This window comes from Pelophylax lessonae (assembly GCF_965119305.1).
Source record: "Pelophylax lessonae genome assembly, chromosome: 6".
Lineage (NCBI taxonomy): Eukaryota > Metazoa > Chordata > Amphibia > Anura > Ranidae > Pelophylax > Pelophylax lessonae.
The window spans coordinates 296,065,176-296,089,867 of NC_138773.1; the positions used below are offsets into that span (position 1 = coordinate 296,065,176).

The 24,692-nt window shown below is 43.9% G+C and overlaps 1 protein-coding gene across 1 annotated transcript; it reads right to left on the reverse strand.

Moving 5' to 3' along the window:
- Nucleotides 1-458: 458 nt before the first annotated feature.
- On the reverse strand, nt 459-16,844 carry INHA (inhibin subunit alpha; the record flags this gene model as incomplete). Its single annotated transcript, XM_082262011.1, has 2 exons — nt 459-1,368; nt 16,559-16,844. 2 exons carry the CDS (start codon nt 16,842-16,844, stop codon nt 488-490), a joined length of 1,167 nt encoding a protein of 388 aa, XP_082118137.1. The 3' UTR covers nt 459-487.
- Nucleotides 16,845-24,692: the final 7,848 nt, after the last annotated feature.

Consider the following 24,692-nt stretch of genomic DNA (forward strand, 5'->3'; position numbering starts at 1 on the left):
TCTTTCCCTTTGCTAGTAAACGCAATAACTTTTGCGCAAAACAATCAAAATACGCTTTTTGCAATTTTTTTTTACCAAACATATGTAGCAGAAAACAAATTGGCCGAAAATGTTAAAAAATGTTGATTTTTACATTTTTTTGTGGGGGAATTTCATATAAAAAATGTGAAAAATATTGTTATTTTTGCAAAATTGACGCTCTTTTTTTGTTTATAGCGCATGATCAAAAAATCGCACAGGTGATCAAATACAACCAAAAGAAAGCTCTGTTTGTGGGAAAAAAAGGACGTCAAATTCGTTTAGGTACAGCGTCGCACGACCGCGCAATTGTCTGTTAAAGCCACGCAGTGCCAAATCGCAAAATAGGCCCTGGTCAGGAAGGGGGTAAAATCTTCCGGGGCTTAAGTGGTTAATAGCTGTGGTGGGTGGGAGGAGTTGGGAATTCAGGTTGCTTGTCGCCAGGGGCCCACCAGAGTGGGTTGACCATTTAACTGCAGGTGCAATCTTGGGTTAGCAAGTTTGGAACAACCTCATAACGAAAAGAGAATCCTCCATCTGTGGTGGTCGTTACTCTCAGTGGCTTCATGGTGCTGGGCAATGCGGCACAGCAATTCCCCCAGTGGAGGGCAGCACTTAGGCCATGGCTAGGTGAACAGGTGCCGTGGCAATAGTGAAACTGGAAGCTACCAGGGTACACAATCCATTGGTTCCAGCCTAGCTCTTCAAAGGTTATGTTTATAGAACCCCGATGACACTGTGCGCTATCTGCTCCTAATGCTGGAGGGCGCTGTAAGAGCTCTAGAACAGATGGAGACCATGGAATAGTTGATCTGCGTCCACGATGGGCTGGAAGAGTATGAAATGTAAGAAAGGGAGTATTTTCTGGCTCATCTGAACATGGACAACTTGAACAATGCACCATCAACACAAAAAGACTTATAGTCAAGTAACCGTGGAAAGCTGGAGCCAGGTAAAAAACAGTCCAGTCACCCATCTTCTGCACCTTCGTAGTGTCCACGGTGACCAGTTCTTCCGCAGAGAGCACCTGAATGTCCACCTGTAGGTCCCTCTCTTTATTGTCATTACTAACTGAGTCACCTGTCTTAGATCTTCCACCATTTGGAGAGTTGCCAGGTGGTAATTTTTGCCCATGGCAAAGAGACTCATTAGTAAATGCTGAACGGAGCTCTGGCTCCCCCCTAGTGGGCATGGTTGGTTTTTGCATCATGGATTTTCCAGTATAAAACCAGAACTGCACTGATGAGATTCTACGGCTTAGGATGTGACTGGAAGGGCGGAAGATATATGTATAGGTGTTTCCACCTCCGGTTTTAAGAGATTCAACATCTGGAGTCTCACAAAGAACATCTGTAAAAAAAAGAAAAGAATGCAACTGAGTTCCAGATCATTTCTCAATAGACTTTACTTTATGGTAAAGAAGAATTTTACCCGACAGTGAAAACTGCCTCAGCATTATGCACTTTCTTACCATATAAGTGCAATGGACAGACCATTTTTAAAAACTAATTGTACATTCTAAAAATAACACCTTTTTACATGGGAGTCCATTTACCACTTGCCTACTGGGCACTTTCACCCCCTTCCTGCCCAGGCCAATCTTCAGCGCTGTCACACTTTGAATGACAATTGCAACTCTGTACTCATATGACATTTTTATCATTTTTTTTTCACACAAATATGATTTGTATATAATATATATTATAATATATAATAATATAATAATTATTTATTTGGTGGTATTTAATCACCACTGGGTTTATTTTTTTGCTTAACAAACAAAAAAAGACCCAAAATAATGAAAAAAAAAATGTTTTTTTCATAGTTTGTTAAAAACTTTTGCAAACAGGTAATTTTTCTCCTTCACTGATGTGCGCTGATGAGGCTGCACTGATAGGCACTGATAGGCTGTCGTGATGGGCACTGATAGGATGCACTGATAGGGGGCAATGATTAGGAGGCACTGATGGGGCTGCACTGATTGGTGGCACTGATGGGCACTGATAGGTGGCACTGATGAGGCAGCATTGGTAGGCATTGATAAGGCAGCACTGATAGATGGCACTGATAGGATGCACTGATGAGTACTGATAGGGGGCACTGATCAGGAGGCACTGATGGGGCTGCACTGATAGGTGGCACTGATGGGCACTGATAGGTGGCACTGGTGGGCACTGATGAGGCGGCACTGATAGATGGCACTGATAGGATGCACTGATGAGCACTAATAGGGGGCACTAATAATGAGGCACTGATGGGGCTGCACTGATAGGTGGCACTGATGGGCACTGATAGGTGGCACTGATGAGGCATCATTGGTGGGCATTGATGAGGCGGCACTGATAGATGGCACTGATAGGATGCACTGATGAGCACTGATAGGGGGCACTGATCAGAAGGCACTAATGGGGCTGCACTGATAGGTGGCACTGATGAGGCGGCATTGGTGGGCACTGATCAGGAGGCACTGATGAGGCGGCACTGATAGATTGCACTGATAGGATGCACTGATGAGCACTAATAGGGGGCACTAATCAGGAGGCACTGATGAGGCTGCACTGATAGGTGGCACTGATGGGATCTGATAGGTGGCACTGATGAGGCAGCATTGGGGGGCACTAATGAGGTGGCACTGATAGATGACACTGATAGGATGCACTGATGAGCACTGATAGGGGGCACTGATGGGGCTGCACTGATGGGGCTGCACTGATAGGTGGCACTGATGGACACTGATAGGTGGCACTAATGAGGCGGCATTGGTGGGCACTGATGAGGTGGCACTGATAGGTGGCACTGATTGATAGCACTGATAGTTGACACTGATGATGAGGCACTGATGGGCACTGATAAGTGGCACTGGTGGGCACTGATTAGCAGCACTGTTGGGCAATGTTGGGACCGATGTCCCTTTACCAGAAGCTGATTATCAACTTTTAATGACAGCGTGAGGGAAAAAAAAGCCTATAACCGGCTTCTGTTTACATTGTGTGACCAGCTGTCATTGGATGACTGCTGATCACATGGTAAAAGACCGGCAATCACAGAGCCGTAGGGGGCGCACAAAGCCAATAGGGCATGCATGGATGTGCTCGCGCTGCCCGTGCGTCCCCTGTAGCCCTGTGATTGCTGGCCTGTAGCTGTCTTTTGGCTATAGCGCAGGCAGGAACTGGTTAAAAAAAAAAATCACATAGCAATTTCCCAGTTAGAGTGCATGATTTTTGTTCTGTGTGAATAGAGCAAAAAATGAATGTTAGTCGGGGTTCACCGATACCGATAGTGGTGGCGATACCGAGTATTTTCACGAGTACTCATGAAAATGCTCCCGATACCGAAACCGATACTTTGTGGTGCGATTTGAGTTCATACAAAAGGAATGGGCGCAAACCGCACTGCAAAGAATGACATGCAATTTGAACAGGAATCTGGTGCGATTCCTCTCCGAATCGCACTGCTCCTGTGTGAACCCAGGCTGAAATCACTATGACAAGCACATTCATTTTGTATGGGTGCAAATTGCACCCCAAAGTATCGGTACTCAGTATCAGCGAGTACTTGACTGAAAGTATTGGCACTCATATTTACCGATAAAAAAAAAACGGTATCGATGTATCCCTAGGTATTAGGCTATTGCCTGGGCTGGTCATTTGTTTTTCATTTAACAGTTAAAATACCACATCTGGCCACTAGATGGTGCTGGGTGTCATAGGAAGTGTAATTTTACCTTGGGAGTCTCCAACTTCTCCCACTTCATATGAACAGAATGTTCTGCTTCTGAACTTTTCTTCTAATGAAAATCACCTGACTGAATCAGTGAACTGCTCCAAAATTTGTTGGCAGTCATCTGAAAATGCTATTTTTCTGGCTGTCATACTATTTTAATGGCAATACTGTTTAAGTTACTGACCAAGAACAAGTATATTGATTAGGAGTTGTAACTTTGCTCTGACTCTGCCAATCGCCATGCTTGTTCTGGGCCAATGACTCAGTAGTAGCCAGAGGCAGCCAGACAATTGGCATTTTTAGAAAGGTCAGCAATGGGTTTTCCTGTATTTTTTCAGTACTGGTTTTCTAAGCTTTAAATATCCAATAACTGTACAGTAAAAGGCAGCTCCTGAGGTTTTATCTTGATCCCGGCTTTTCTGCACTGGGTTGTATAAAAGGGAATGAAACGTGTTAGGAAGCAGGGCTGGGACAAGGGGTGGGCAGAAGGGAAAGCTGCCCTGGGCATTGTGTGGTGGGGGGTGCCGTAAGGAGATTGGAGGGTAAGAGATTTATTTTGGAAGGGGGAGTTTGGGGGGTGGCCGGAGTTAAGTATTGTTCTAAGAGGGACAATTTGGGGGGAATTTGTGCTGGGATTTGATATGTGTGGGGAAAGGGGGGGGGAAGATATATACTAGGAGGGGAAATTTTAGGATTACAGGAATTGTGCTATGAGGGGGTGATTTTTTTTTTTTTGGGGGGGGGGGGGCAAAGATTTGTGTTGAGAAGGGGGATTTCAGCAGAGGGGTGTATTTGTACTGAGAGGAGGGGGGAATTTATGCTTCGGGGTTAAGCATGCAGATTATTGCTCAATGTCTTTTAGGGGGATTTTCGTCGTTGACACATAATGCTTATACAAGTTTAGGTTGGCATGTTCGCCCTGGGGTGGCAGAAGGGGCGGCTTCCCTTGGCACTGTGAGGTGGCGGGTGCCATAAGGAGATTGGAGCGGATGACATTTGTGTTGAAAGGGGGAGTTTGGAGGGCGGCAGGGGGTAAGTATTGTTCTAAGAGGGGCAATTTGGGGGCAATTTGTGCTGGGAGGGGGGATTTGATGTGAGTAAGGAAAGGGGGGGGGGGGGGAGAAGATATGTACTAGGAGGGGCAATTTTAGGAGTATAGGAATTGTGCTAGGAGGGGGTGAATTTTTTTTTTTTTGGGGGGGGGGAAGATTTGTGTTGAGAGGGGGGGAGTTCAGCAGGGGGGGTGGATTTGTACTGGGAGGAGGGGGAATTTATGCTTAGGGGGAAGCATGCAGATGATTGCTCAGTGTTTTTTAGGGGGGATTTTCGTTGACACATAATGCTTATACATTTGGGGGGGGGGGGGAGTTTGGCATGTTCCCTCTGGGCTCTACATGACCATATCCTGCCACTGTTAGGAAGTGTTGCTCTCATCCATTTGGCAGAACAAGCAGAAAACTAAGCTGAACACCACTAAAGTCAATAATGGCTGAATCCACACCCGGTGCAAATGACAGATTCCTGGTGGCAAACCACTTGACCTCCAGAAGATTTACCCCCCTTAATGACCAGGCCGTTTTTTGCGATACGGCACTGCATTACTTTATATGAAAATTAAAAATTGAAAATTAAAAATTACCAATCCAACTATGTAATTAACAAGGTAGTATATTTTTATCCACTGTTTTATCGTATTCTACTCCCTGCTACCTGTCTTATATCAAGCCCCATATATTCCCCCCCCCCCCCATTGACTGCATTACTTTAAATGACAATTGTGCGGTCGTGCAACACTGTACCCTAATAGAAATGTATGTAGTTTTGTTACCACACAGCTTTCTTTTGGTGGTATTTGATCACCTCTGCGGTTTCTATTTTCTTTTGTGCTAAAAAAAAGACCGAACATTTTTTTAAAAAAAACAATATTTTTTACTTTCTGCTATAAAACATATCCCGTAAAAATGTAAAAAAATCGAATTTCTTCATGAATTTAGGCCAATATGTATTCTGCTACATATTTTTGGTTAAAAAAAATATAAAAAATATAATATAATATAATATAAATATATAATAAAATATAAAAAAAATCCCAGTAAGTGAATATTGGTTTGCACAAACGTTATAGCATCTACAAACTATGGGATATATTTATGGAATTTTTATTCATTCATTTTTTTTTTTTATACTAGTAATGGTGGCGATCAGCGACTTATAGCGGGACTGCGACATTGCGGTGGACAATTGACACTGCTGACACTTTGTGGGAACCCAGTAACACTAATATAGTGATCAGTGTTAGAAAAATGTCACTATACTAATGACACTGGCTGGCACAGGGTTAAACATTTAGGGAGATCAAAGGGTTAACTGTGTGCCTAGCCAGTGTTTTTGTATAATGTATGTGCTGCTTTTACTTAGGGAAGAGATGGATTTTGTTTTTGGCTTTCCCAGAACACAGAATCCATCCCTTCCTCCCTGTCAGAATGGAGATCTGCCTTGTTTACATAGACAGATCTCCGGTCTGTGTGTTTTACTGATGATCGGCAGGTGCCGGAGGACATCCAGTGCCTGGCACCCGCAGATTGGCTTCTGCTATGAATAATCACAGCAGAAGCAGCCCCCCCTGCAGGCGGAAGTGCAGAATCACATATATATATGTGATCCTGGCAGCTCCTGACGATCATTCTTAAACCACACAGACTGGAGATCTGTCCATGTAAACAAGGCAGATCTCCATTCTGACAGGGAGGAAGGGATGGATTTTGTGTTCCTGCAAAGCAGGGAAAAAAAAAAAAAAATCTCTTCCCTTAGTAAAAGCTGCACACACAGTACACAGAAACACTGGCTAGGCACACAGCTAACCCTTTGATCGCCCTAGATGTTTAACCCCTTCCCTGCCAGTGTCATCAGTACAGTGACAGTTTATATGTTTAGCACTGATCACTGTATTAGTGTCACTGCTTCCCACAAAGTGTCAATAGTGTCCAATTGTCCACTGCAATATCGCAGTCTCGCTATAAGTCGCTGATCCCCGCCATTACTAGTACAAAAAATAAATAAATAGCAATTCTATAAATATATCCCATAGTCTGTAGATGCGATAACTTTTGCACAAACCAATTAATATACGTTTATTGGGATTGTTTTACTAAAAATATGTATCAGAATATTGGCCTAAATTTCCTAAATTTATGAATAAATGTTTAAATTTTGTTATTGGATATGTTTTATAGCAGAAAGAAAAAAGTATTGTTTTTTTCTTTTTAAACATATTCTGTCTTTTATTGTTTATAGCGCAAAAAAAAGAAAACCCAGTATTGATCAAATACCACCAAAAGAAAACTCTATTTGTGGGAAAAAATGAAATAAATGTAATTTATGTACAGCGTTGCATATTCGCGCAAATATCAGTTAAAGTAACACAGTGTCGTATCACAAAAATGGCCTGGTCATGAAGGGGGGTAAATCCTTCGGAGGTCAAGTGGTTAAAAAACACTTGTATATATCCATTTTTTTTACGGCCGTGTAAATAAAGCCTAAAGCAGGTAAATATAATATACCTTCCTATCTATTTACTAATGTTAGCAGCATAAGGATAAAAAATAGCCAATGTTGATTGAGAGAGTTTAGGTTCGCTTTACTTTGAAACTTTATTTTAAAATCCGATACATGTGTGTTTGTGTTTAAAGGGTAACTCCCCTTTCGCGAAGAAAAAAAACAGCAAATACAGAAAAAATAATATAGTGTATACAATTGCCACACAAATCATATTGTAATTGAACGTTATTAAAAATGACCTTTCCTTTTCAGTCTGCAGCCGCTGTAATTTTTTGAAAATGCAATATGGCCGCCTGGAGCTGTACTGTACACAGAATGTATACTGACCACACCCCCAGAAACATAATTTCCTGCTTGTGTGATTGGCTCACCAATTTCCCAGAAGTCTGCCTAAGATACACAAGTCAGATTTCTGGCATCCCCTGCAACAAAAAATTTCATTTTGGGTGAGATACTCCCAAAAGAAACATGTCTAAAGGGATGCAGGCCCAGCAGATTTCCTCATTAGTGCTCTGCAGCTGCCACAGCTGATAGATAATTATGAAACCACTCCCATTAGACCCACTCAGCACAGAGGAACAAACAATAATTTCTTGAAAATGCCAAAAGATAGGAATCTGCAACAGAGTTTATTATATTCCCAGCAATGTACAGAGATCACCCAGAGGGGAATTTTTTTTTTCTCAACAAAAGTGAAGTTACGCTTCAAATTAATTAAAAGATTTTTAGTCTTTCATGTTTTTATTTTCCTATTAACTCTTTGTAGGAATGGGCAAGGGGTAATAATGTACCCCTGTACTCATTCCGCTGGGAGAGGATATATTATATATATATATTTATTTATATATATATATATATATATATATATATATATATATATATATATACATATATAATTATATTTATATATATATATTATTTATATGATTATATACATATATATATATATATATATAATACTGTATATATTATTATAAAGGGGCTTCCAGATTCTCCCATAGGTCCCCCTTATTACCTCCTGCTGCTTTTTGGGGCAAACATTGGGACAGGGTGCTTTGCAAGGGGGTGGGGAGGGCTTGCTGCCCCCTTCTAAGGTACCCCCATAATGCTAAATATAGGGGGGAATGCTTACTGCCTCCTAAGGTACCCCCATAATGCTAAATATAGGGGGGGTGCTTACTGCCTCCTAAGGTACCCCCATAATGCTAAATATAGGGGGGTGCTTACTGCCTCCTAAGGTACCCCCATAATTCTAAATATAGGGGGGGGGGTGCTTACTGCCTCCTAAGGTACCCCCATAATGCTAAATATAGGGGGTGCTTACTGCCTCCTTCTAAGGTACCCCCATAATGCTAGAAGGCATGTGGCATGGTCTGGTATAGGGGAGGGGGGGGGGGGTGCTTACTTCTGGCATCTATGCTGCATGCCTGTTAAGGGTCTGCTTGGAATTCTAAGTGGGACATCACGCCAGTAATTACTATCTACCCCCAGAGGGGCTTTCTGTGTCAGGTGACATATATTTACATTTTAACCAGCCCTGACCAGGTATATAATTTACAATACAAATAGATCCTCACCGCTTGAAATAGCACACAGGTGTAATTATTTGTACATATAATTAAGAACGCTGCACGGCTTTTAGCGCATTTTTTTTTACACTGAATTCCATACATTTAAATATCGCAGATGTTAAATTCTAGCTCTTCAGACCTGAATCTGCAATGTTTCGGGCTAATTTATGATTTTCTCATTCATAAACAGCAACCCTACTGGTGAGTTTGGTATCCTGAATGATGTCCGCATTCACATAACGTTTACTTATTACATATTATTATGCAACTTCGTTAGCAAAGTGTCCCTAGAATAGATTTTAAGATTGAACTCCAGGAAACTAGCTGAATGCACAGACAGAATACATAAATGAGAGAGGTTTTACCTAATAAAGAGTTTTATCTCTGTCCATCCAGTTCTGAGATGTATGCAGCTCTGATACCATTGGCATGCACGGTCTATTGCATTAGTGTGTGCACCCCAGAGCACAAACACACATGGGCATATATCAGCAGAGCAGTGGACGGTGTCGGTAGCGCAGAGATTGGTGTCAGTTTTTATTTTTTTGTTTTTTTTACAATTTTTTTTTATTTATCTTTTTTATTATTATTTTTTTTACAATTTTTTTTTTTAGGAGCCCCATTGGGGGGCTTCGGTGAAATATCAAGGATCTTAACAGACCTTTGATCTCTCACTTTTGAGACAGAGAAAGAGATTGAGGACAGAGCTTCCCCAGTCCCTAGGTCTGCAGCCTCAGCTCCACTGGAAGCCTTAAGAGTTTCCTTCACTGGAACTAAGGGGCCAAGCCCAACCCCTTGCTTTGTGCACTGGTCTAAATCATTGGAGGTGGGATTATGGCGTGGGGTTGTTTTTCAATGGTTGGACTTTGTCCCTTGGTTCCAATGAAGGGAACTCTTAGGGCGTCAACATACCAAGACATTTTGGACAATTTCATGCTTCCAACTTTGTGAGAACAGTTTGGGGATGGCTCCTTCCTGCTCCAACATGACTGCACACCAGTGCACAAAGCAAGGTCCATAAAGACATGAATGAGCGAGTTCGGGGTGGAGGAACTTTACTGTCCTGACCTCAACCCGATAGAAGACCTTTGGGATGAATTAGAGCGGAGACTACGAGCTAGACCTTCTTGTACAACATCAGTGTAAAAGAATGGTCAAACATTCCCATAGACACACTCCTAAACCTTGTGGACAGCCTTCCCAGAAGAGTTGAAGAGTTGAAGCTGTTATAGCTGCAAAGGGTGGGCCAACTCAATATTGAACCCTACGGACTAAGACTGGGATGCCATTAAAGTTCATGTGCGTGTAAAGGCAGGCGTCCCAATACTTTTGGTAATATAGTGTAAGTCTCGGCATGACACTGCAGGTGTAACTGTAGGTAGAAGACCACGGTGTTTACTGGAGCTAGCATTAGGCTGACATCTAGTGGTGAGTTTTTATAGCTACACTAGTTTCACCTTTTAAACCTGTTTAACATGGAGGGACCCTTGAAATATGTCAGATCTCAGGAGACTCCTGCAAATAATTTCTGAATCTACACCTCATGGCACATTAGAGAGAACAGTAAGTTCAGATTAAAGGATATTTAAATGAATCCTGAATGTAGTGTACTTAAAATATTTTACACCCAGGTATGCTTTATACAACAAAATGATTATTAGTGATAAAGAAATAAAACTAATAACAATCATGGAAAAATCATGGCTGTAGTATTATCTAACTGTACATTGGTGGTCAGTGGAAAACACCCACTTGTTTATGATCAGTTGAGACATGTCCCTTTATGATGGTGGCCTGTTAAATGCTCCCTTATATTGATGGTCAGTGGAGAAGGATTCCTTCACATTGTTGGTCACTGGAAGTGCCACCTTACAATGGTGATCAGAGAGGAAAAGGGTCCCATTACTTTGGTCATCAGCGAGAAGAATGTCCCTTACATTGGTGGTCAGTGGGAAGAATGCTAATTACATTGGTGGTCGTGAGAAGAATGCACCTTACATTGGTGGTCAGTGGGAAGAATGCACCTTACATTGGTGGTCAGTGGGAAGAATGCACCTTACGTTTGTGGTCAGTGGGAAGAATGTCCCTTACATTGGTGGTCAATGGGAAGAATGCTAATTACATTGGTGGTCGTGAGAAGAATGCACCTTACATTGGTGGTCAGTGGAAAGAATGCACTTTATGTTGGTGGTCAGTGGGAAGAATGCACCTTACATTGGTAATTAGTGGGAAGAATGTCCCTTACATTGGTGGTCAGTGGGAAGAATGCCCTTTACATTGGTGGTCGGTGGGAAGAATGCCCTTTACATTGGTGGTCGGTGGGAAGAATGCCCCCAATTTTGGATGGTTAATAAGATTAGTGGTGTCAGTGAGAAATTTTCTGAGAGCCCAAAATTGCTCATTGCTCAAGGAACTCCTAGAAGCCTCTAGAAGAAGTCTAGGCTGCTTTAGACTATGCTCACAAAAGCATTAATTTAGGTTAAAGCATTAATTTAGGTTTTTTTTTGTTGTGCGTTTGGGGGGAAAGCGTTACTTATTCCGAATGTGTTTCTGCATGCGCATTTGATGCGTTCCAGTGCGTTTTTTTATGTGTTTTTGGTGCATAATTGAGCGGTCCAATGCCTTTTTCCTTCCTCTTTCTTCTTTACCTTGTTTCAAAAAGAGGCTCTTGCACAGGGGTGCCAAAAACACCAAATTTTTAGGCATTCATGCATTATATATATATATATATATATATATATATATATATATATATATTTATATATATTTATTTATTTGTTTATTTATTTACTAATCTCAATGCAGCCAATTGCTTTCAATGGACACACAGGCACATAAACTAGCACCACTTTTAGGGCCCAGTCACAGCACTTTGCGATGTGGGAAAAGCGTGTTCTGTGAGCATTTCCCACACCGCAGGTGAACACACTGCCCTTACAAGAGGCATGCAGGTACCAATGTTGGATATGTATATTTATCGGTCTGACCAGACTATCGAGGTTGAGCAACCCTCCCCACCCCCCCACACACACCTGTACTCAATCAGTGTCCACCATCAAGTGGATATAGGAGGAGTCCCCTGTAGTGCATTTGCACATCTTTCCCAGCAAGGAGTATTATCTCCAAGGGTTAGAAAGGCTGGATTCATCTCTTTTCCATGGATAGTGTAGGACCCACTGATAATGGGGTACTTTGACGCAGTAGTGGGCTTGAGCACGATATGGCCATATGGTGGGACCAAACCCCCATTTTTATTTATGGATTGTCTTCAGATTTGGTAGTAATTTCTTTTGCATTTGTGCGCTATTCTTTTTTAAATATACATGTCTTTTGGTTCATAGCTGCAGCAGCTTTAGAAATACATGGGTATGCTCCCCCAAATTTTTTGCCTGTTTATTTTTACCAATGTTGGATATGTTTCATACAAAATCAAATGAATCAGGAAAAGACGCATTATGGCCACTAGATGGAGCTGACAATCATAGTAAACAAGTATTAATTTCTTATGATCATCAACTCCACCTAGTGGCCATTTGTGGTGATTCCTAATAAACTATTTTCTGTACGAATGAAAACCTGGACAGAAAATAGCCTAATAACACTCATGTTTGCCTCTATTCACACACAACCAATGTACATGCAGCTTCACAGGATGAATATGTCTAATATTTTATAAGAAACTGTTTTGGTCGGTTTAGCTTTCCAGCATTTACCTAACAATGTAGTATTCTTTATGTTTAGACTGACTCATTATTGCTTCCAATTTTTCTATTTTAAGTGGTATTAAACGTAAAAACGAAAAAATGTGATATATTGCAGCTTAGCAATCATTAAATGTGGTGGCTGCATTAGTTTTCTTTTCTTTGACTGTCTTCCCTCTGTTTTCACCTGGTGATCGGGACACCAGTGACACACCTCCTGTATTAGTGAGACACAAGTCTGAAAGAATGAGCACAGGAGACATAGCAGACAGCAACATTGTCACTCTGGGGGGGTTTAATGTACTAGCAGATTTAGAGCCACTAACAAATCGTAGCCAAACTCCGGCTCAAACGTTATTATCCGTTACAGCGGGGGTTGGCAACCTATGGCCCACGGGCCGCACCCGGCCCACCGCCACTAAATTTTCAGCCCGTCAGTGCACATGATGGATTCAGGTGCATCTGGCCTGCGCACATTTTAAAGTGGTAGTTAAGCCACTTTATTATGTTTACACAAATGTCCCTGTTTGCTAATGACAAGTGTCCCAGTGCCTGTGCATTATTATTAAAATGCCGCTATATAACTGATTTCTAATCACCACTTGGCGCTCACAAGACCGGCTGGCTCTCCCCTCTCCAGATCTGACAGCTAGAGCGGGAGGGGCTGAGAGTCCCCCGCTGACATCAGCAGGGAGGGGAGGAGTAGAGGAGGAGAGAGCCAGCCATTCACGTGGTGCTCAGAAATCAGGTATATAGCGGCATTTTTTTAATAAAGCACAGGCACTGGGACACCTGTCATTAGCAAACAGGGATGTTTGTGTAAACATAACAAAGTTTCTTAGGTAGTAGCTTAAGTAGCTGCCGGGGGGCTGTGTAAAATTGGGGGGCGGGGGGTGGGGGCTGTGTAATATGCAGGGGAGGGGGGCTGTGTAATATGCAGGGGGTGTTTGTAGGGGAGGGCTGTGTAATATGCAGGGGGTGTTTGTAGGGGAGGGCTGTGTATTATGCAGGGGGGGCTGTGTAATCTAAAGGGGTCCAGAGGTGCGGGGGCTGTATAATGTAAAGGGGTTCAGAGGTGCGGGGGATGTGTAATGTAAAGGGGGCCAGAGGTGCAGGGGCTGTGAAATGTAAAGGGGTCCAGAGGTGCTGGGGATGTGTAATGTAAAGGGGTCCAGAGGTACAGGGGCTGTGTAATGTAAAGGGGTTCAGAGGTGCGGGGATGTGTAATGTAAAGGGGCTCAGAGGTACAGGGGCTGTGTAATGTTATCTTTATTTATTAGCAGGTGAATGCGGCCCTCCATGCATTCACATATACTGAATCCGGCCCTTAAGTGGAAAAAGGTTTCTCACCCCTGTGCCGACCGCCCACCACAGATATACGTATGGGTACATTGGTTTGTGGGAGTGGTCCCACTAAGCAGCGGGGATGTCGATCCACGGGGCTGCCACCTGCAATCGCTCCCCGCTGACGGTCAGCTGTTGTAAACACAGCTGACTGTTCTCTCTGAAATGATCACAGAGTGCCTGTGATCCTTCTATCTAGGAACACAGGTCTCTGTGATCATTTTACAAGCCCCTCCCCCCACAGTTAGAAAACACCCCCTAGGCTCACAATTAACCCTTTGATCACCACTGGGTTAACACCTTCCCTGCTAGTGTCATTATTACAGTAAAAGTGCATATTTTTAGCACTGATTTCTGTAGTAATGTCACTGGTCCCCCCAAAGTGTCAAAAATGTCAGTTAGGGGTCCGATCTGTCCGCCGCAATGTCGCAGTCCCACAAAAAAAATCGCAGATCGCCGCCATTACTAATAAAAAAATATAATACATAAAAATAACATAAATCTTTCCCCTAGTTTGTAGACGCGATAACGTTTGCGCAAACCAATCAAAATACGCTCATTGTGATTTTCTTTTTACCAAAAATATGTAGCAGAAAACAAATTGGCCTAAAAGGATGAAAAATTTTGGTTTTTGGGAATCTCATATAGCAGAATGTGAAAAATATACTTTTTTTCAGAATTGTTGTTCTTTTTTTGGTTATAGCGCAAAAATAAAAAAATAAAAAAAATCCCACAGGTGATCAAATATCACCAAAAGAAAGCTCTATTTGTGGGGAAAAAAGGACGCCAATTTTAGTTGGGTACAGCGTTGCACGACCGCTCAATTATCCGTTAATAGCAAAAAATGGCCTGGTCATTAAGGGGGCAAATCCTTCCAGTCCAGAACTGGTTAAGGACTAGTTTACAATAGAGTTAGCCTCCTGAAGTGCGAACTGAGTTGGATCACTTTTCAGAGGGTGTTTGGCAGGCAGTGAGGAGGTATTATGTTGCCTCCTCACTGCTTATTTTAATCACCAAAGTCCCCACCACAGGCTGCAACTTTCTGCATTGTGGGCAGTTGTGGTTTGGCCTCATTTACTTGAATGGGTCGGGTTCAGGGAGTGGTTCTGTCCACCAAATGCAACAAGGGGTTTAATTGTTGCTGCAGCTGAGAAGCTAAAGCCTGGTGGTACACGCAATCAGAATATCGGATGAATGGTCTTTTTTTTTTTTTTTTGCATGCTGGGCTCCTCCCAAAAACCAATAGGACATTAAAGTTAAGAAAATTCCCATAAGACAGAATACAACGTCAGAAGTGATGTCATTGAATGTATTCTTTTGTTTCTGAGCATACGCAGTCTTTGTCACTCAATTGTTTTCATACAAATACTGTACTAATTACACGAAAATCGTTCCTTATGTTATCTTACGAGAAAAAAATGTTCTTTCTTGTCCCCTCAGATATTTTCACATGATTGGCTCCTAATAGCTGTGCACTAACAATCAGATTAGTTGACAATTGCTCTAAACTTGTTTTTTTTTGTCTGATTTTCTCATCATGTGTATTAAAGTGGAACTTCACTCTCTCAATCAACATTGATTATTTGTAACCCTCATGCTGCTAGCATTAGTAAAAAGATAGAAAATTATATCCTATTTACTTGTTTTAAACTTTTTTTTTTTTTACATTTGTTCAGCTACTTTCTGTTTTCTTGCCTAGGCAAATGATGTCATCCATCCCAAGAGTCTTCAGGAAAGGAGGAGGGGTTTTCTCAGCTAAGCACACCTCTCCTGCATGCATGCCTGAGCTAAGGGCAGATGGATCTAAGGAAGTAAATGCTACTACATGAATCATCCGCCCTTACTCAAGATGGCCACAGCCAAAAATGCTGGGGGAGGGGGGGGGGGGGGGATGGGTTCAAAGTGGTTTCTCAACAAAAAAGTAAATAATACCCAATAATAAAAATTAATTAAATAGTGCTTTTGGTGTGTGAATCTCCGATGCAGTGTAGTTTTGCTTTAAGCATAAGAATTATGTGTACGCCCCCTTTAAGGGGAGCAATTGGGGGTAATGAAAACTAGGGATCAACCGATTATCGGCAAGGCTGATATATCGGAGGGCCGATATTGACTTTTGCCGATATATCTGTATCGGCCCCGGAACTGACCGATATTGCCGATATTCCAAATATTGCTCATTTGAGGGTAAAATGATGTCACATAGCATAATTCTGTCTACAAATGTTATTGAATATGCCACTCACATGTGTACAAATTAAAGATATAAGCAATGAAGTGATGTCATGACATCACTTTCGGGTACTCGGCGCCAGATTTAAAAAAAATGACAGCATTCAAAACAGCCAAACTTGGCGTTTTGAATGCTTTTAAGTGCAGAGGAGAGGTTTGGGGTCTTTTAGACCCCCCAGATCCCTCCACAAAAGTACCTGTCAAGTGAGAAAAAAAATAATTTTTTTTTTAAATATACGAAAATATCGGCCAATACCGATATGCAATGGCCAAAATATTGGTATTGGGATCGGCAACGAAAACCGATATCAGTCGATCACTAATAAAAACGTGGCTAAATCGTACGTTTTTACTGTCCCCCAACCACAAGTGTAAATGAGTCCCATAACCTGCTCTGGAATCCTGTCTACCAACCTGAAGAGGGGAATAGGATGACCTGAGAAGTGTCCTCAACGACAGCAGAACTTTTTTTGGTGGCCCTTTTCCGTAGGATCCTCCTTGCCACTCTGGTAGGTATTTCAGGCTTGTCCGGTGATTCTGGAGACAAGGCAGAAGCCGGCGGGGATCCCAGAGCCTCCAGAATTTCTGTCTTCACCTTGTCCAGGATGAACTTACGATCGCCATCTGGAATCTCACAGCTCTGCCCCATCTTACCGCACAATGGGACCAAAAAGAGGAGAAGGACCAATCTAGAAGACATTGTAGGTTAATGTCCACCGGAGATGTGTCCCACTTCTACAGATCACTGGGGTCCTCTCAGTTCTCTATCTCCCAGCTTCCGTGTTTTTCAGGCAGTCCTTCCTCCTTTGGGCTCTGACCTTCTCTTGCACGAATGCAACTTTGTTGCAAGGCTCTTAGATTTGGCTCTTCTAGAGATCTTGTCGTCTTTTCTCTACTTTTTCATGAACATGGGACTTCTCCCTAAATGTAGGTCACCTCTCCCGTATTATAGACCGTTTTCTGAACGTCTTCTCGTTTCTTCTGGTCTTTAGGTCTGTGTTGGCTCTGGATGTCCCAGACAATGCCTTCTTACCGATTCTCCAGTGTATTATCAAAGCTGGCAGCCAGAAGAAAGATGGGCGCACACACACTATTATCTTCAACTTGGAATGTATTGTTTGGCCCAGGGATAAAACTGCGATCAGGCCAGGCTGACCCGTCATTTCACACGGGAACATCCCTCCTCATTCAGGAAAGGCCTTGAAATTCATAGGGATTGCAGTTTCATTAAAGAGCAACTCTAGGCGACAAATGATCAGTTATAATGCTATTGAAGAAATATAGCATTTTCTTTTATGCCTAGTTCAGTGCTGCCAGATCCAGCAGGCTTTTTATAGTGCACTTGGGTAAGACAGCAGCAGCTCAGTTGGGAAGGCTTGGTGACACTGACAGCCAGCATGCAGGGCAGATGACCATTCTGGGTCCCTCTCCTCCAATTGTACTTGATTTTAAATCTGAACTCTGGGCACAAGGATCTTTTATTTACAGTGGGAAAAAAAAAAATTTGATCCCCATTTGATTTGATGAAGGGTCTATCCAGAGGCGTAACTAGAACCTTCAGGGCCCCGGTGCAAGAAACCATAAAGGGCCCCCCGGACCCCTGGCCGGGGCCCTTCCCTTCAAGCCTGGGGCTCTTCCCACTGATCCTGGGGCCCTTTAATCTCGTTGCAGGGCCCTTTATTACGGTCCTACAGCGGGACCCTTTCACAATTTCTGCAGTGGGCCCTCTTCCCGCCATCTTGGGGCCTCCCCACGGTGGTGGAATGCCAGGGCCCGGTTGCAAGTGTGACCTTTGCGATCCTGGAAGTTCACCCTTTGGTGTCAGTAGTTTTTATTTTTTGGTATTTTAATTGTATTATTTTTTATCATATTATTTTATTTTTTTACAATGTCCCTGACTATGACTCTGTCCATTCAGAAAAGGAAGGAGCTGGTAAATGACATATTTACCGACCCCTTCCTGGTTCTCTATTGTGACACATCCCCTGCAGCAGCCGGTGTACAGGGGAGCCACACAGGCCCCCTGGAGAATGTGGCTCGGTTGCAATTGCAACCCCTGCAACCCCTGTAGTTACTCCCCTGGGTCTATCCTTTTTATCATAGGTGTATCTTAAATGATAGAGACAGAATATCAACCAAAAATCCAGAAAAGAAACACATAAAACAAATACTACAAATTAAGTTGCAGTTCAGTGAGTAAAATTTGATCCCCAATATAACATGACTTAGTACTTGGTGGAGAAACCCTTGTTGGTAAGCACAGAGATAAGACATTTCTTGTAGTTGGTTACCAGGTTTGCACACATCTCAGGAGGGATTTTGGTTTACTCTTATTTATAGATCTTCGATAAATCCTTAAGGTTACTTGGCTGTCGCTTGGCTTGTCCCTTCGCCGCTGCCATAACACTGCCCAGCCTGCACGAATGGTACTGCGATGCAGATTGTGTTCCCTGCCACAGATACACACACATCTGCCTCTTCTGTCTGTACTTGAGCTTCAGTTGCACTCCTCCATTCACAAGACAACCAAACTCCCTTACTGCTGTCCAGAGGCGTAACTAGAACCTTCAGGGCCCCGGTGCAAGAAACCATAAAGGGCCCCCCGGACCCCTGGCCGGGGCCCTTCCCTTCAAGCCTGGGGCTCTTCCCACTGATCCTGGGGCCCTTTACTCTCGTTGCGGAGCCCTTTATTACGGTCCCGCAGCGGGAACCTTTCACAATTTCTGCAGTAGGCCCCCTGCCTGCCATCTTGGGGCCTCCCCACGGTGGTGGAATGCCAGGGCCCGGTCGCAAGTGTGACCTTTGCGATCCTGGAAGTTCACTCCCTGGTGTCAGTAGTTTTTATTTTTTGGTATTTTAATTGTATTATTTTTTATCATATTATTTTATTTTATTTTTTTACAATGTCCCTGACTATGACTCTGTCCATTCAGAAAAGGAAGGAGCTGGTAAATGACATATTTACTGACCCCTTCCTGGTTCTCTATTGTGACACATCCCCTGCAGCAGCCGGTGTACAGGGGAGCCACACAGGCCCCCTGGAGAATAGGGCCCGGTTGCAATTGCAACCCCTGTAGTTACACCCCTGCTGCTGTCAGAAATGGTCCAGCTGTAACCGGATGCATGGCAGACATTTTCTTTCACAGTACATGTAGAAACACAACCCCTGGCGTGCCAATCCCCGCGCCCAGGATTACTGCTTTCTTGACCATCACTAGAAAGCTCACTTGCACTAATTACTGTAAAGCAGACACGATTTTCTCTCACAATACAGCACATCTTTTCCCCATCGACACTCCAGCACTTTAATTGAGAAGACATATTGTTTCTTTGGTAAATGTCTGGTCATTGCCGATAGCAACCATTGCCGTGACCATGACTTACACACTTTCACTGATAGCTGTAGAGCAGACATTACTTTCTACACTGACACTCCAGCACTTTAATTGAGAAGACATATGGTTTCCTAGGTAAATGTCCGGTCGTTAGCGACCGTTGCCTTGACCATGACTATGCAGCACACTTTCACTGGTCGCTGTAGAACAGACATTATTTTCTCCGCTAACACTCCAGTACTTTGCTTGGGAAGACATAGTGTTACTTGGACAAATACTCGGCCGTTGCCGGTAGCAACCGCTGCTGTAACTTTGAGAAAATCTCAGACGACGCCCCCAAATGTAGCACTTTCCCCGTAGGACTTGTTGTAAGATGACTTCTCGGGCCTCCTCTGATTACCAGCATTCAGTCACTTGTGGTACAGTTCACCCATCTCTCCTTACTCCCGATGGCTCATCATTCAATAAACAGTCCAGTCTAGGGGTATTGGTTTTTAGTGTTTATTTTAGAAGTTGGATGGGGGAAGGGAATAGTGGGATACTCCAACTGTAATTATTCACATTGGATAAGGACAACTCTCACTTGGCCTCACCGTGTTGTGGGTTGCTTGTGGAAGCAACTGCACTGCTTAATCCATACTGTCACATGTATGGAAAGGGTTAGGTTTCCTTGCTCTTTTCTCTCCAGCAAAAGACTTGGTGAATCTACATTGTCTTCGGGACACTCACTAGCATCCCCTTTACTGACACCCATCCACTGACTATCCTAGGAGCATGGGTGGCCCCCCTCAGGTCAGACCCCTTGACACAGATCTGTACAGCAGATTCAGATCCTCCAGTGTCTTCCCTTTCAGTCAGCTTCACAGGACCTCTAGGTTTAGCTCCTCACTGCTACTCTCTAGGCCCTCATGTCAACCACCTGAGGCCTCTGGACCTCTCTACAGAGGAGGAGGCAGCCACCCCCTCCCTCCAGGACTCCGCCATCCAGCCGAAAGACCCCTAACACATGTGCTCCTGACTTCTATACAGTATCCCAGCATGCACTGAGGCACTTTCCTCTGCCAAATCACCAGGGCTGTACTAAACCCCTGTGCAGTCATTCGTCAGGTTTCCTCCCACTGTCCAATTATATGCCTCTTTATTGGACCAGTGTGAAACACTCTGCAGACAGAACGAGTTGAACCTGAGCACAATGAGCAGACATCACTAACAGATCCTGCTCTCTGGTAGGCAGAGAACAATATAGATTTACCTGCAGTCCCTCTGGTAAGCAGACAGGACGCAAACCATACTTTCTCTCTAGCACCTACCTAGGAGAGTGCTTCATATATATTCTTTGTGCTGTGTTACAATTGATGCCATGGTTCATCTTGCTATATATGTATATATATATATATATATATATATATATATATATATATATATATATATCTCTACCTGTTGTCTGTGAATATGCATGAGAGTTGGTCTGCTAATATTTACATTGGTCTTTTGTTCTATTTCAGTTATTTTCATATACCGTACTTTAGTTGGGTGCTGTCTTTATCTCACACTTATTTTCCAAGGCATTCTACTATTTGGCCACTAGATGTCTCTGATGTGTGGTTGATATGCTCCTCGGCATGCGCAAGCCCCGTCGTGTTTTCTGACACACAGGGCCTGCAAATATTGGGCCGTGCGATGCACCCGTGGTCTGGGGTCATTTCCGGGCGCCGGACCATTCTGCTCATATAACACTCTGAGCCTTTTGCTTGCTGCACGGCCCCGTGATATGTGTCGGCGGCCCCCTGACATCTGACGTCACTGCGCGGCGCATGCGTGGTGGCACCGGATGCCATTGAGGCCGGGGTATCACATCTGGGGCCACTCTTTGGGGAGACTCTCCCTTGCCTATAAAGGGAGTATATAGAGAGGAACCCAACAAACGGGCTAATTTCTATGCTATGGGGACACCACACAGGTGAGAGGCATTGACAATCTGTCCAAATTACTTTGTATATATAAATAGGGACTCCTTTGTCCCACACTGATGGGCAGCTTCCAACCACTTCGGATGTCGATCTGGTGTCTATGACTGCTGATCAGGTTATTCGTGTAAGTTTTCTTGCCTACTATACAGGTACTCTTTATGAGTCCATTTAGATAATTCCCAATTATATTTACCACACAAATATACTTATATTCACTGCAGTGGTGTAGCACCCTCCTAGGTAGGTGCTAGTGAGAGAGTATCGTTTTTGGCTCTGTCTGCCTATCAGAGGAGCAGCAGGGAAATCCTTTATTGCTTTCTGCCTACCAGAGAGCAGGATCTGTGAGTGAGGTCTGCTCAGTGTGCTCCGTATGTGATTCATTGGGTCTAGAGAGTGGTCCAATAGGCAGGCATGTTGGACAGTGGGAGGAAACCTGACCAGTAGATACATAGGTTTTGATACAGTCAGGGGAGGACTGGGCCAGGGGGCAGGGGGGCAATTTCCCCCTGGGCCGCTCTGATGCCCTGTAAACAGGTTACACCTCTTCTGCTACAGACATGCCTAAATGATTCCTGGTGAAGAAAAAGAAGTAAAAAACCCCCCGCCGCTGACCTACTGAGTGCAGGTTGAAGACAAGGATATTGCGCAGGACTCCCTACCCCCAAGCATGGATGGTGTAAGCTGTGTCTGAACAGAGGCTGGCTCAATGCCCCACTGGAGACTCTCCTCCCCCAGCCAGCCCTGACTGAGCTGTCCCAGCTCCCCCCAACTTCCCCTGCTGGCCAGGTTGGGAACCAGGATTCAGCCGGTGAGTAGAGAGTATCGGGAGCAGAGCTTCAGCCTGGAATGGGGATCAGGAGGAGGACGGGAAGAGGGAGAGTGGGAGGGGGGCCGAGTCGCTACACCATGGGCCTCTGGTTTGTACTTGCCCCCTGGGCTCAAAGTTTCCAGTCTGCCCCTGGATACAGTCCTGGTGATTGGCAGAGACTGGCTGTTTCGGTGCATTCTGGGATACAGGATAAAAGCCAGGAGCACATGTGCTGCAGGGTCTTTGGCTGGTGAGTAGAGTCCCAGAGGGAGGGTGGCGGCTGCCTCTTCCTCTGTAGCAGTGGCACATGGCATTAGGAGGTCGTCCTGAGGGCCAGAGGAGCTGAACCCAGAGGTCCAGGAAAGATGACTGAGGGGGAGACACTGGAGACCCTAGAAAAACAGTATCATGAGTACAGGGGATCGTGTCAAGGGGCCTGACCTGAGGGGGGCCACCCCATAGTAGGATAGTCAGTGAACAGGTGTCAGTGGTCAAGAAAGAGGATACTAGGAGAGTGTCCTGAAGATAACATTAGTTCATCAAGTCATCCGGAGAGAGTCTTAATCCTAAATCCACCTAAGTGGCAAGGTGGATCAACAACCTGGCTGTATCTACACTTTTCCCTTCTCCCATCCCTAATTTAAAAATAAAACACAAAACAACTACATACCCATGGACTAATTATTGACTGAGCCAAGAGGTAAAGTGATAGACTGTGAATGTCAGAGTTGCTAATGGTAACCCAAGGGGAACCGAAAGTGTTAACATCCAGCAGTCCTCAAGGGGGCAGTGCTACAGTGTTTTTTTTATTTTATTTTGTTTCTCTTCCCCAAGATGGCTCCTCTTTTGTGGCGATCCTTGTGAGCAGCCTACCCCTCTTTCTAGTTGGTGCAGCATTGGGACCATAATTTACATCCTTGTCCTATTCAATATACCTGATCAGTCAAGTGGTGTGCGTTTTAAAGCTTGGGCGTCCTTTGGACCCTCTTAGGAGAGGCCTATCTGGGAACTGCAACTCATTATGTACATGTAGCCGAGTCGCACGGCTGACATTGTTCAAACTGTTATTTGTTATTAAAGTTCTGCAAACACAGTGACTTTGGAGTTATGGGAGATATAGTCCGGGAGGATCCAGGATCATAGACTACTGAGAGAGAGACCCTTCTCCCAGGGAGCAATGGGACGCACGGAGCTTGTTGGGAGTGTCTTTATAAAGGGGGCGGGATCGATTCTCGCTCTCTTGCCTCGAGGACAGCGCTGCTGCGGATCGCAGGAGAATAGGCTGAAGCCTAGTGGCAGACACCGGAGCTGAAGCGGGTCGTGTGAGTGTGTGGAGGAGTCTTGGTAGCGTGACCGAGCGGAAGGTTGCTGGCAGGCAGAAGGAGACACTGAGCAGAGCGGGGCTGGCCGCAGCGGAGAGCGGAGCTCCCGGTTTGGGTGAGAGACATCCAGCATCTACATCTGCATTAATCACAGACCTAGGCTGAGTCAGGGCAGGACTACCAAACTGTTTGCTTCAACAAGGCCATACTGACATATAACTAAACCACTGGACACTGCAGTTATACATATAGTGCGAGGTGGGTGAACTAGGCCCCAAGCCCTCTATTCAGTCCTAGGCTGTTAGTTGTTTAGACGCATCAGGATCTGTTTTACCTACATCTCTATGGATTACAATTATTGATTGCTTTGGGGCATACAGTTCCATCATCATTACCTTTATTGGATTACAATTACTTTCCTTGGATTGTTGGGATTTCCTTGCCGGTGAAGACTAGTGAGGCCTCACTCTCCAGGAGACTCTTGCAATTCGGCATAAAGTGGGTCCCAGTTAGTACACAGAGTGCACTCTGATAGTACTCTAGCATTGTTATTTTGTTTATTCTATTTTAAGTTACTAAGTGTAGTTATTCTAATCTGTGGTCACTTTCTAAGTACACTAATATAATTCAGTGTGTCTTTACTGTTGCTGAACGCAATCCTCTAGCATACATATGCATTTATTTGCATATGTATGTGCGGTCTGTGTTTTAAGATCCTGAGTGCTGAACTAAACCTAAATCCTTGGTTGGGAATTCAGGATCTACTTCCTTAGCAACATTTGCATTACCTTTGATTCTATTTGTATAATCTTGTTTATTTCAAAAGCAGTAAATTGATTCTTCACTGCAATACTTGTGGTCTCAATCATTCGGAATGACAGAGCAAATAGTGTCAGTTGGGTCGGAGCAGGCTCAGGGTCAAAGAAGTGAAGAGGATACCAATGCAATAAGCCACCCCCTTGGGGGCAGGGCTACATACAGTTATGCCTTTGAGACATCGACATAGTGTGAGTATGGCAGACTGACTCTATGCTTTCCTATATATGGATGGATGCTATATGTCTATGTATTGTATTTTGTGCACTATTCTAATATATATATATATATATATAA